The sequence below is a fragment of the Carcharhinus amblyrhynchos genome, chromosome 1 (assembly GCF_965287045.1).
Source record: "Carcharhinus amblyrhynchos chromosome 1, sCarAmb.v2.hapA, whole genome shotgun sequence".
NCBI lineage: Eukaryota > Metazoa > Chordata > Chondrichthyes > Carcharhiniformes > Carcharhinidae > Carcharhinus > Carcharhinus amblyrhynchos.
Genome location: NC_137324.1, coordinates 51,586,743 through 51,600,257, shown reverse-complemented (window position 1 = coordinate 51,600,257; position 13,515 = coordinate 51,586,743). Strand labels below are relative to the sequence as shown.

General features: G+C 39.1%; 1 protein-coding gene across 1 annotated transcript in view; it reads right to left on the bottom strand.

Annotated features, from left to right (window-relative positions):
* Positions 1–3,991: 3,991 nt before the first annotated feature.
* txnl1 (thioredoxin-like 1) overlaps positions 3,992–13,515 on the bottom strand; it is a 31,975-nt gene continuing 22,451 nt past the window's right edge. The window contains exons 4-8 of the mRNA XM_080182851.1: positions 12,307–12,429; positions 11,465–11,534; positions 6,717–6,889; positions 5,851–5,955; positions 3,992–4,560 (exon numbers count right to left, since the gene is read on the bottom strand). Coding sequence (XP_080038977.1) covers positions 4,531–4,560; positions 5,851–5,955; positions 6,717–6,889; positions 11,465–11,534; positions 12,307–12,429 — 501 coding nt within the window. The 3' untranslated portion in view covers positions 3,992–4,530. The remainder of the gene's footprint in view (positions 4,561–5,850; positions 5,956–6,716; positions 6,890–11,464; positions 11,535–12,306; positions 12,430–13,515) is intronic.

Below are 13,515 nucleotides of genomic sequence, written 5' to 3'. Positions count from 1 at the left end.
GATTCAATAGAGATTGACTAGGAAAGGGTTTGCAATAAGATATTATCAATGTTTCACTTGTGAGTTGACCAAAACTATGGGTTGTAAATACTAGATGGTCACTAATAACTCCAATCAGAAATCCAGGAAAGACTTCATTCCCAGTGGTTAGAATGTGGATTTTTTAAAAAACCACAAGGAGCAGTTAAAGCAAATAGCATAGATGCAATTGAAGGAAGGCTAAAAATAGATTATGACTGGTTTGGTAAAATTCCATTGACCTGGGTTGAGGTTAAGCACACAGAAGACAGAAGATGTCATTCAGAAGTCCTTCAAAGGTGAACTGGGTACATTGTGTGTCACAACAGTTAAGTCAGGCTTCTCACTTTTTCAAGCTCAGGGCAGTGCCATATACCATGAAAGGCAAAGTGGAAGAGAAGTTGGAGCTGTTGAAAAGGCTTGGATGGGTCGCTCCAATCGTCCCTGTTTTTAAAAGTGATGGCACTGTGCAGGCTTCCAGAGATCTGTTTTCAACCCTTGCAGGACACAAGACATTCTCAAAACTTGATACAAGCCACAACTGCAGCCAGCTTTTGTTAGGGGAGGCTTCAAAACAGTACTTCACATTCGACACAACTGCCCATTGAAGTTCAGGCTACCTCGTTGAATGCTTTTAAGGCAAAAAATAGATTTTTGAACAGTAAAGGAATTAAGGGTTATGGTGAGCAGGTGGATAAGTGGAGCTGAGTCCTTGAAAAGATCAGCCATGACTTTATTGAATGGTAGAGCAGGCTCAAGGGGCCAAATAGTGTCCTGCTCTTAGTTCTTACGTTTGCTTAAATACAACTGTCTAGTTTTCAGGGTGTCCTCCAGTTCAGCAATTTTTCAGAGGACAATGGATAATCTATTACAGAGATTCCTCAGATAGCAGTTTACTTGGACACAGTCTGATCACAGGGAAAATTGCAATCTGAATCAAGTATTAGAGAGGCAAGGCTGCTCCTGAACTGTAGCAAGTGCATCATCCAATGTGTGGAATATTTAGGTCTCAAAATCACCATGCAGGGTCAGTTCTCAGTGGAAGACAAAGTGGAAGACAAAGTCAAAGCTATCAAGGAAGCTGCAAACCCTGGAAGTATGTCCAAGCTCAGTTCATTTCTGGGCGTGGTAAATTAACCTGGGAAGTTTCTACCAGGCCTTTCAGTGTTGGCCCCATCGTATTGACTACTTCACAAAGGAACAAAACGTCAAAGTGCTGCTACAACCAGCTAATCTGCTGGCTCACTCTAATCAAGATAGATCACATATATTGACAACAGCTGAGAAGGGATATTCGCAGTTGACAAGGTCAAGCCCATCGTCTTGTTATGAAATTATTTCATTCAATACATTTATGGTCATTCCTCCACTAAGGTACCAACAACAAGCCATTGATAAGTCTTTTCAGTGAATCTAAGTGCATTAATCCTATGGCCTCAGCAAGAATGCAGCACCGGGCTCTCACATGATCAGCCTATCAGTAAAACGTTGCATTTATGTTCTGTACAGGGCAGGGAAGGGCAGACTTCTTTACTGGACATTTTCATGGGTCATTTCTTTTTAGTTATCATGAATGTACATTAATTGGTCAGAAGTACACAACATGAGCAACATTTTGTTCTCATTACGATAGAGAAGCTGTGCCAATTTTTAGCAACTCATGGCTTACTGGATTCTCGTGTTTCTGATCAAGGTACAATATCCACATATGATTTGTTCCAAGACATCATACAAAGGAATGGAATATGATATGCATTCATTTAACCTTTTCATCCAGCTTCAAATGGTTTAGCACAGCAAGCTGTTCAAACACACAGAATCAAGGAGAATGGTAGGTGATATGATGGATATCAAGCTCTCATGGTTTTTGTTCCAGTATCATATCACTCCACAAACAACAGGACTCTCACCTGCTGAATTACTAGAAAGCCAAAGTCTCACCTGGATCTGCTACCTCCAGATGTCAAATCAAGTGTAGGAAGGAGACAGGAAAAGCAGGAGACGCATCTCAAACAGCAGAAGATCCAGGTAATGGTAGAAAGAAATGCAGCAATGGACATTCAACAAAAAGTGGCTCTGTTGTAGAAAGACGTCCAGTCAAGACTACTCCAGGAGAGGACAAAGGACATCCATTCACAGATCTACAAAACACAAATCTACTCCTGGAGCCACAAGTTCAGCTCAACAAGCCTCACCAGTGTCGATGGAGTCAGCAGTGGTACTGTGCAAATCACAGTGTAGTTGCAAAGCTCCTGAAAGACTGACAGTTTCATTATGTTTCTTTCCTTAATTGGGATTGAAATTAAGGAGGGGTGGGGGATGGAGAGAAAAGTTAGGGTGTTACAGTAAGCATTTTCCTGTTTGAAAATACATACTGATGCCATTAGCAGATATGTGCAGGTGCAAGTGACGTCTTTGGTACTGCGGGCTTTCGAGGGTTTAGTCTTGCCACAGGAAACCTGTGCAACTAACTGCCTCCAGTTCTGAGTCGATTTTGTTCTGTACTGTATTTCGATTTTTTTTTATATGAGCAAATATCACAATGTGTTTGACCACCTTTTCATAGCCAAATTATTGGCATCCTGGCCAATGTTTATTCCTTAATCAGAAGAACTAATTAGCTGGTCATAATCATGCTCTGTGAATGGGGGCATGCTCTGAAAATAATGGCTCTCACATTTCCCACATTATTTTGAAGTGTAGTCACAATTATAAACTGTAAAGTGCTTTGGAACATCCTTTGAAAGACAAAATAAATGCAGGTTCTTTTCTTTATAACCATACAAATTAATCTTAGTTAAGTACATCTCTAATTGCTTTTCAAACCTCCTTAGGAATCTGTTTCCACCAATCAAGTAGTGCAATCCAGATATTAGCCCCACATAGGTATAATTTCCACACACTCTTCTCTACACTCACATCACCATCCACTCCTCCCGACAACACCTCCCCCCCTCAATTAAGTTGAATCAGACACCTCTGATTACCACTCCATTTGCAAGAAAACATTTCTCCCTACGTAGTCAAAACCCCTCCATTTTTGAATACTTCTAAGGTTTCCCTAAACTTTACTGCTGTAAAGACAGTTCCAGCTTTGCCAACCTCTCCACACAGCTGAAGTACTTCTCCTTGACATCATCCTGGTAAACCTCCTCTGAACCTTTCCAAGGTCTGACATCCTCAAAGTATGATGCTCAAAATCATACTCGATACCGTGATTGTAGTTTGTACGGTCTAGCATGACTTAATTTTTGCACTCTGCTCCAAATACATTACTGGCAAGATTTTCCACGCAACCCACTAAGTGATTTGTGGTGGCAGAGGCAGCTCACCATCAACCAGCAATGGGATGGTCTGGTCCTGCCACTGTCAATGAGATTCCCTTTGAATGCACTCCGCGCTGCCAGGAAAGACACCACAACGGTGTGCCATCTGTCAGACTGGAAGACCTTACCTGTGCCAACAGCTGGAAAATTCTAGCCCTCGTCCCTCTTTTTGCAACCCCCTAAAATACCATTCAGATTATGCTGTCTCTACATGCACACCAGAGCACAACACTTCATACTTGGTATTAAATTGCATCCATATGTGTCTGCCTACAAAGCATTTCACAACACCTTACGGTAGTGAGATGTGCTGTACAAATGCAAATTATTTTTATCCCTAATAGTGGGGAATGTAAAACAGTGCAATTATTGTTTTAATAGTGTTTATTAGTTCTATTAGTTCTAATAGTTCTATTAGTGTTTGTAGAAGTTTATGTTTCTAAGGGGCAGTGACTACGAAAGTGCACAAGGCATCTTGGGCATTCCTGCTGCAGTGTAACCAGTTTTCCAGTATTAACTTAACATTGATCTTGGAACATGCCCCATAATCAAATACAGAAGTAACTTGATACGGTTACCCAAATAAAGTTTGGACCAGCCCCAGCCATAACACATGTTGTGTATAAAGTGTAATTTACCAAGAAAAATTAATATCCAAGTGCATCTTTAATATGTCCACAGGTAGCTCTTTTAAAAAAAAAAATCACAATCAGTTGGCACAATTAGGTAAACATTATTTTAATTACCCAACACTATTAGTATTAGAGTCAACAGACGGCAAATGCAGTCATGTTTATATCTCAAATTTAGAGGAAACAACTACCAGCTTACCATTGGAATCCGTGTGAAATGAAGATCTGAAAAGTACCACCACATTTAGGTTGGCTAGTTACAGCAAGGCTAAGTGCACAATTTTAACTTTCAGGTGTATTCCAAGGTGACTTCCAGAATGACGAATTCTCATGTGCAGAAAATAATTAAACCAGTTCATCACAATCAAGAATAATCCACAAAATATTTTTGAACTGAACAATGATTTGCATGGAAGTCTGGAAGCTAGAGATTTTAGTGAACCAAATCAAGAGTCATGGTATTGATGATATTGCAAGAATCCAGAAAATGCAGTAGGAGCCAAACGTGGTCTTATCAACACACAATCAGCCTTCCCAGTCGTTCCTTCATTCAGTTAATGGCTTTCTCCTTTCTTTCCTGCAATCTGGGAAAATAAATTTACAGTGCATTTATTTGATGATAAATTCTACCATTTAATATTTCAAACATTTTGTTTCATTAATCTGCCACTTCAAACTTAGCTAGAGTTTCTCCCCCAGGATAATTTGAACAATCTGGCATCAGTTTATTGAAATTCTGATTGTAAAATCAAACAAATGGGGGAATGGATGCATATTCTTAACTTTAGCAACCACATATCTACACCAAATGTCTCTCGTAGCATCCAGAACTTCATTTAGTTTCTTCCACCATCCAACAATTCATTCAAGTCCTAGGGTTAAAGGTCAAATATAATACTCCACTAATCTGTCATGTGTTATCAAATTACTGGGGACTCAAAGCCACCTACCATGTCACCATAATAGATCTGGTGTAAAAATTACTATTATTTTTCTTTTTGAGCAGGTTGCACCTTTTTCCCTTCACTTTTTTCTATTTGATTTCTCATGCTGGCACAGTGGTTAGCACTGCTGTTTTACAGCACCACGGACCCAGGTCAATTCCCAGCCTGGATAGTTGTGCAGAATCTGCACATTATCCATGTCCATGTGGGTTTCCTCCCACAGTTTGAAACATGTGCTGTTAGGTGCACTGGCCACGTTAAATTCTCCGTGTACCTGAACAGACACCAGAGTGTGGCGATTAGGGGATTTTCATAGTAACTTCATTACAGTGTTAATGTAAGCCTACTTGTAACACTAAAACAAACTCATGACTGTGCATCTTCCATAACCATGTTTTAGATGCACAAGAAAAACAGTGGAAGTCAGTAAAGTAGCCAATTCTGTAAGATATTGGAACATGTCTTTGAACACACAGTTGTAATAACAGTGAAACAGCAGGATTATGTAATGCCAAAACTCGACTTTTGTCACCAAAAGGTTCTGATGGTCAGTTAATTTTTATGGTTTCTGGATCTGTCCAATAAGATTTGACCCAAGAATACTCAAGGCAGTGGAGATAGACAGCTTGAGTTTATTATTCTTTATTTTTGTTTTAGCGAGTCACCAAGAAATAAATTTCCGTACAATCATCCACCAGCCCTTTTCTCAAAAAATTCTAAAGATTTGAGGGACAGCTTACAATGCTCATTGGCTTTGAATTGCTGTCTTTCTCCTCACACAGCCACAAGTTGGAGATATGCAAGTGTAGCCTCTGGTGTCTTGGCTAATCAGTTTAACAGTTGGATGCAGCAACGAGGTATATGGCAAGTGCCAGATATGCCCACTAGCCCAGTCGCTTCAAAGCGCCAAATTTCAAATAGTAAACTTACTCGTCTGAAGTCCAACATGTTTGTGGTTTGTACAGGAGTTCCAATAAATGCAAGATAGTTAATTCTTGTGGTGTCCTCATCACCTTGGTTTGATTTGATAAAAAGCTGAAAACAAAAAGTACATAACAGATTTAACTAATGTACACACAACACCGAATCACAGTTACACTTTCCCTCTTGCACCACTGTGGTTCCTGAAGCAATTATTTACTCACTTAACACAAACAACAGTGCTGGCTTATGCAAGACCTGCTGGGAAATTGGCAGATCTTCAGTTTGCAATGCAGTTTTCTCTAGTTCAATCAGGATCCGTCATCCCAGAAGGAAAAAGGGCATGTAGCCACAACAGTCAAAAAACTCAAAACTGCATTTTGTTTCCAAACTAAATTACCCAAAACAACTCATTCTATAAACAGCATCAGGCCTATAACCTTAGATATTCAAAAAAATTAGATATACACATGAAACACGGCATTAGGTTTAATAATAGACACCTTTTTAACATGAGTTCTTGATTACTATAAACCAACCTCTACAGATCGGAATGTAAATATAAACTCTAATCTCGCTCCTTCAGACAACAAATTGCTGAGAGGTTTTAAAAAGCCATTAAAAATATTTTTTCTCCCAATCCAGATTTTATTTCTTTGTACCCAATATGATTAATTGCCTTCCTCAGCCATTTGCCTTTATTCCTCAATCCTTAAATCTATTTTGATTTGGAAGTTATCATACAGTATATTGTCAGTGCAGGATCATTTAATCAGATTATGCTTCTGACACAAAGTAAAATGAATTTAGCATCAACAATTTAAGCACAAATCATTGCATGTACTTTGAAACATATTTCAAACATCAACACTCACTGTCACACTATTAACATTCTGAAATTTGACATAGCGCAGTGACACAATTCCATCCTCTTTGAGGTCCTCTATTGTCAACTCCAGGGTTTGGGTTGGTTCACTTCTTTCAGCATCATCAAAATCAAAAGAGCGTGGCAGGTTGGTGAATATTTTTACAAACTTAGGACCTCGGCCTGTGAATGCAAGAATATTATTAAATTATGTAGTGAAACTATGGGTTAGTTGACTAACCATCACCAATGAAAGTTGACATCCTAAACAACTAAAGCAAGTCTTTCCCAAGAGCACAATGAGTCCTATTCAAAGCAGGCCATACAGTCAACATGAAGAACAAGAATGCTTGATTTATTATGCAAACTTCTCTAAAAGCCTGTAGTAAAGTGAAATTCACAGCATTAAATCTGGATCAGTGTAATAAAATACTGTAGACTAGCCAAATACTGTTATTCAGTTGTGTTGTATTGTCATACAGCCCTCAATTAAATTAGTACACATTGCACTGCTGGGCTGCTCAATTTCAAGAAATTCTTTGTTCTAAGTAGTGGAATAGTGAAGACTTTATTGAAAGTCATCTTACAAGATATTTCCAAATGAGCTTCTGTTCCAAGAATGCATCCAAATTCCTCAAATAGAGTTAATTTTAAACTCATTGGGTGCAAAATGTGGGGTTCCGTGGCAACTTTTGTTGTTTGGTGAAAAACCGTTAGGTCAGCTTTGCAGGTTCTGGAACAAAGTTGCCAGCTTAAGGTAAATAAAAGAACTTTGTACATGGCAAAGTCTTTGCACTGTAGTGCAAGAATTAGATCAAACATAAACTTGTATGAAATTACGTCTGAAAAATCACTAACATATTGCACAATGGAGACAGCCAGCACCTGTCCTGGAGGTATTATCAGTAGACCTGATCATTCAAAAGAACACGGTAGCCATGCTATTCAGCACTGTGGTGAGTACACCTGATGAACCTCAACATCTACAGCAATAATGCACATCACATACCACATCACAGGGACACAAATTTATCTCCATCTGGTTATCAAATTGCATGAAAAGTTGGTCTCAAATTTGAATCAACTGATGGTACCTGGACACAGCAATTCCATCCACAAATGACTTGTTCCTTGGGGAACATGATCTAAGACAGGTTGGTAAAACCCTTGACATCATCTTGAGTTGTGGAGGGGCCGTGACATTGTCCATAGCTAGCTATATAATTTGACAGCTTCCCATGCTTATGACGGTCACATTTAGTGCCTCATGACAACTTTCTGAAATATTTGCTAGATGACAGATAAATTCCATCTCAATCAACAGTTTGCCACTGAGTAGTCACAATATTTATGTTGAAAATAGATGCAAGAAATCAAGATCCGTCATCCATTCACATAAGCAGGCTTCACCAACTCCTTCACCATTCTTATTGTACTCTTTGATGAGTACTTCTGCCTCTGCTGCTAGCAAGGAGCATAAACTGTACAACTGCGTGTAATCTTGGATTAGCATGATACAGAGCAACCCAGTTCAACCAAAGCAGTTTTGGTCAACATGCAATACAATGGGACAGTACTGGCTACAAACAGTTTGCAAAACTTTTAAAGTAACATAATTCATCAGAAAGCAGAGATCCAACTTAGGCTTAACATTCTTTTTGACAAAGAACAAAACAGCACAGGAAACAGGCTCTTCAGCCTCCAAGCCTGTGCTGCTCATTGGTCCAACTAGACCATTCGTTTGTATCCCTCCATTCCCAGTCTGCTCATGTGACTATCCAGGTAAATCTTAAACAATCCCAGCATGTCCGCCTCCACCACCCTACTTGGCAGTACATTCCAGGTCCCCACCGCCCTCTGCGTAAAAAACATCCCCCTGATATGAGTTAAACCTCACCCCTCTCACCTTGAGCCTGTGGCCCCTTGTGATCATCACCTCCGACCTGGGAAAAAGCTTCTCACTGTTCACCCTACCTATACCCTTTAAATTTTGTACACCTCTATTAGGTCTCCCCTCATTCGTCATCTTTCAAGGGAGAACAACCCCAGTTTACCCAATCTCTCCTCATAGCTAAGACCCTCCATACCAGGCAACATCCTGGTAAACCTCCTCTGCACTCTCAAAGCCTCCACATCCTTCTGGCAGTGCGGCAACCAGAACTGGACGCAGTATTCCAAACATGGCCTAACCAGCATTCTATACAGCTGCAACATCAGACTCCAGTTTTTATACTCTATACCCCGGCCTATAAAGGCAAGCCTTTATAGTTATCAAAGAAGTTGTAACCAAACTTCTATAGTGACCAAAAAAGTTACTATTTGCTATTGGCAAAAGTCCGATGCCCTCATACAATTGGAGACTAATCTGGTAACAGTGATCCTCAGCATGCTGATGGTGGAGCAGAATGTCATTGATTAAGCTGATTGAGTCAGGGACACTTCCTGAGGAATTCCTGGAGAAATGCCTTGGGCTGTTATGATTGAGCTCCAAAAATGACCATCTTTCAATGCATTTGATATGATTATTTTCACTCATTGATGCCAGAATTCAATTTTACTGAAGCCTTCAACATCACAAGCGCTGCAGTATTTGAATCCTATCTCAATGCTCAGGTCAGCTACTCTGATCTTTTAACATTCTGCTCTTGCATCCATGCCTGTGACATGGTCCAGAGCAGAGTGCTCCTGATGGAATTTAAACTGAGTGTCAAGTGAGCTTGTCCATGAGCAGCTGTTGCTTGATGGAACTGTTAATGACTTCATCCATCACTTTGAGATTGATGAACAGACCAACAGAATTATTTGCCCAACATTTGAGTGTGACATGCCTGGCCAACATTCCAGTCAATTAGGATCCAGTATTTATCGTCACTCAAATAACTTCACCAGGGGTCGTTAATTCTGGTATAGAAGTCTTCAGCATTGTAGCTGGAATGTTGCAAGGAGTAGTACAATCTGCCTCAATGTCAGGGTGAATTGAAGTGGATGGTCATTGGTATCTATTAGTAAAGATATCTGGAAACATTAGCTCCTTTTAGTACCACCGCCAAGGATAAAACGTAGATGATGCTTCATTTTTCTGCCACTGTTCTTGACTGATATGATCTGGCTACTGAGCTTCCATCTGATCCGCTGATTTTAGGACTGATTCACTACATCTATTGAAAGGTATTAGGCTGTTGTCTCAAAACTATCATTGTCTCATGTTCTATTCTGCTCCTCTCACATACCAAGCAGTTCAATACTAATCATACTCAGTTAATAAATTGGGTGCCCATCTTTCCTTACTGAAACAAAGTAGGGAAGACAGGATATTTCCCACAAATTCAAAGTTGATTAGCTTATACATTTTTGTAATTTTATGCTGAGAATGGCTGCAGTTCCAAATTAGTTACCAGACCAAATAAAACTGACTTGCTTTAAAATGCAATGTATTCCCATGGGTCTTTGTACAGGGATTCATCAGCTTTCAGTCCCATTGATTTCTCCAGCACTTTTGAAAAAAAACTCTTTCCTTCAATTCCTCCTCTTCCCTGGACCCTTGAACAAATGTATTTGTTTAATTGCTCTACCATTTTTGCTCTCCATTATAAATTCTCTCATTTTGGAATGTAAAGAACCTAAATATGTCTTCACTAATGTTTCCTTTTACATACTTAGAAAAGCTTTCACAGTCTGCTTTTGTGTTCCTTGCAAGCTTACTTTCATACTCTTATTTTTCTCTTAATCATTGTCTTGGTCCTTCTTTGCTGAATTCTAAACCAAATCCTCAGGCTTGTACTTTTTCTAGCAATTTTATAGGACTCCTCTGAATCAAATATCAAATCTTCATTTATTTTATTAACCACGGATGGGCTGTTTCTTTGTTGCACTTTTGTACCAGAAAGGAATATATAACTGTTGCAATTTATGTACGAATTCTTTAAATATTAGTTACTGCCGAAGTACCATCCTGCCTTTCAATTAAAGTGTTCAATATATCACAGCTAACTCAGCCCTCATATCTTCAAAATTTCCTTTAGTTAGTACCTTAGTTTTGGACTGGACTGCGTCACTTTCAATTTTAATAAATTATATCATGCTACAGTCATTCTTCCCTCAAAGAACCCCAAACAAGATTAATTAACCTCTTATTGTACAATGCTAACTCTAGGATAGCCTGTTCTCTAGCTGGTTCGTTGTAACTGGTCCAAAAATTCTGTACACACTCCAGGACATTTGCCACAATATTATTGCTAACGCGGTTTGACCATACGTGGTCTATAAAATCACGCATCATTACTGTAGCGCACAGAAACCAGAAATAGGAGTAGGCCATTTGGCCCTTCGTGTCTGTTCCATTGTTCATCTTGATCATGGCTGATCAAATTCAATATCCTGATCTCCCCCCACCACTTTCTCCCATATCCCTTTAACTCCAAGAGCTATATCCCATTTCTACTTGAAATCAGACAATGTTTTGGTCTCAATTACATTCGGTGATAGAGAATGCCACATGTTTACCACCCACTGGGTGAAGAAATTTCTCCTCACCGCAGTTTAAAAAGGTTTACCCCTTATCCTCAAACTATGACTCCAGGCACCCTTGTAATATGCATCCCTAGCATCCCATTTAATGCCAAGCCCCATCTTATCATTCTTGTTTGATAGATAGTTCCATTCCTCATACGGGTAAACATTACAGCAAAAGCAAATCAATTGAAGGAAAAAACAAAATTACAAAAACAAATTTTGAAGAATTTGAATGATGTAACTCACCATTGTCAGGGGCTTGAAGCCTCATTGAATAAAGCTTGACTGGCTGGTTAAATGCTATCGTCACAAGGAGCTGTTTAGAACAAAGAAATCAGTCCCTTAAATATTATCAAACTTTTGCTGCAGTTCAAGATTTTCACAGTAACTTCATTTGCAGTTTAAATGTAAGCAGCATGTGACTAATAAACAAACTTTAAACTTTTATTTTTCCTCTATAATCCTTCCTCATAAGGAGACCTAAATGGCACACAATATTCTAGATCAAGGCCCTGTATAGTAGCAGAATGATTTCCCTGCTCCTGTAGACGAATCCTCTTGCTACGAAGGCCAACATACTATTTGCCTTTTGTGCCGCCTGTTGCACCTGCATCCTTAATTCCAGCAATTGGTGTACAAAGACACGCAGGTCTCACTGCACATTCCCCAAGCTATAGCTACTCAGATCTTGATATGGTGGAGAGAACTGAGTTCTGCTGGATCTGAATCAAGCTCACTATGCTCTTGACTTTATTTACTGGTAAGAGCAAAATTAGTGCACCTAACGGCACTTTTCTGAAAGGCATACCTTCCACCTCCAGCATGACAAATCATGCATTGAATTTCAACACCAGGCTTACTGTTGACTGAAAACTTCTGATACTGAAAGATTAAATACCATATTGAGATATCGAATTACCTTTTCACTGAACAGAATAAAGTTTTGGGGCATTTTTCTTGATATAAGATAGAGCAATCAAGATTAAGTTACATGAACGATGTAAAATGATTGTTAAATGTGCAGAAAAACAACCTTCAAATCCTTACTCAAGTTAACATTTTAATCTAAAAACATTGAAAACCTTTACCTGTTCATCACAGTCAGATTCCAAATATGTTTGGTCCTTTTGTAGACAATTGTCAAATCCATTTTCATCACTTTCATTAAGGCATTCACACCCAGTCTTATTTATAAATGGCGTCAAATCCATCTGTAAAGCATAAAATGAATAAATCAAATTTAACTAAGTCTCCTAGTTGCAAAAGCACAATACTGCAGACGCTGGGAATCTGAACTGAAAATACAAAATGCTGGAAACATTCAGTAGGACTGACTGAATCTATGGAGAGAGAACCATCTGTGTGACCTTTTGTCAGAAAGCTATTCTGACGGATAGCCATAAAACTCAATTATTAACTATTTCTCTCTCTCGTTCTCTCTCTCCAAAGACCTTGCCAGACCTGCAGAGTTATTACCAGCATCCGCTGCCTTCAAATACCCTTGTTGACCTCCTGCACATCACACGCCAAGAGAAAGGCCAAACATATCATTCGGGTGAAAAAAGACTGGGGAGTGACTTGGACTAGCACATGCAGATGTAATGTAGCTGCCACTTCAATGGGAAAAGATGGCTGAAATTGACAAAAATACAACAATCCATTTTATTAACAAATTGTGTGCAGATAAAAGTATTTAATATATTACTAATGACCATTTTAAAGTAAAAAGCCATCTCAAATTATGGATTTGACCAGACGTACAGTCACTCCAGGTACTGGGTTTGAAGTACACATCTTTACACTGTAACGAGGAATCCAAACGAACAAATCTGGTTTCAAGAATACCTAACGTGCTGTGCACTTAATTTTAATACAACATCAATTTTATTCCACATTATGTGCCAAATTTTGCATTATATGCTATTTGTTCAAATTCTAACCACTGCATTCAAGACGTGCACTACTTTTAATTCCACCACCCCCCCACAAATTTTCACTCTTCTTTTTCTAACACAATTAAGAAATTTCCTTTGTTTCCAAGGATGCAAGCTGCCCCACCCTCCCATCACCCCACCAATTACTTTCACTTAGTGGCTGCGTCTCACATGAGCTTAAGTAATGATTATTAGCAGGCTAATAGTGAACTGTAAGATACATCACAACCAAGTCTAATCAATCACCCTGGGTAGAACTTGGAATGGGAAACATTACCTTCTTCTTTTCCAACCCAGAGACAGTAGCACTCAATGATCTGCTGTCTGGATCCTTCTGGTCAGCAATCGAGTTTTACCCAATCA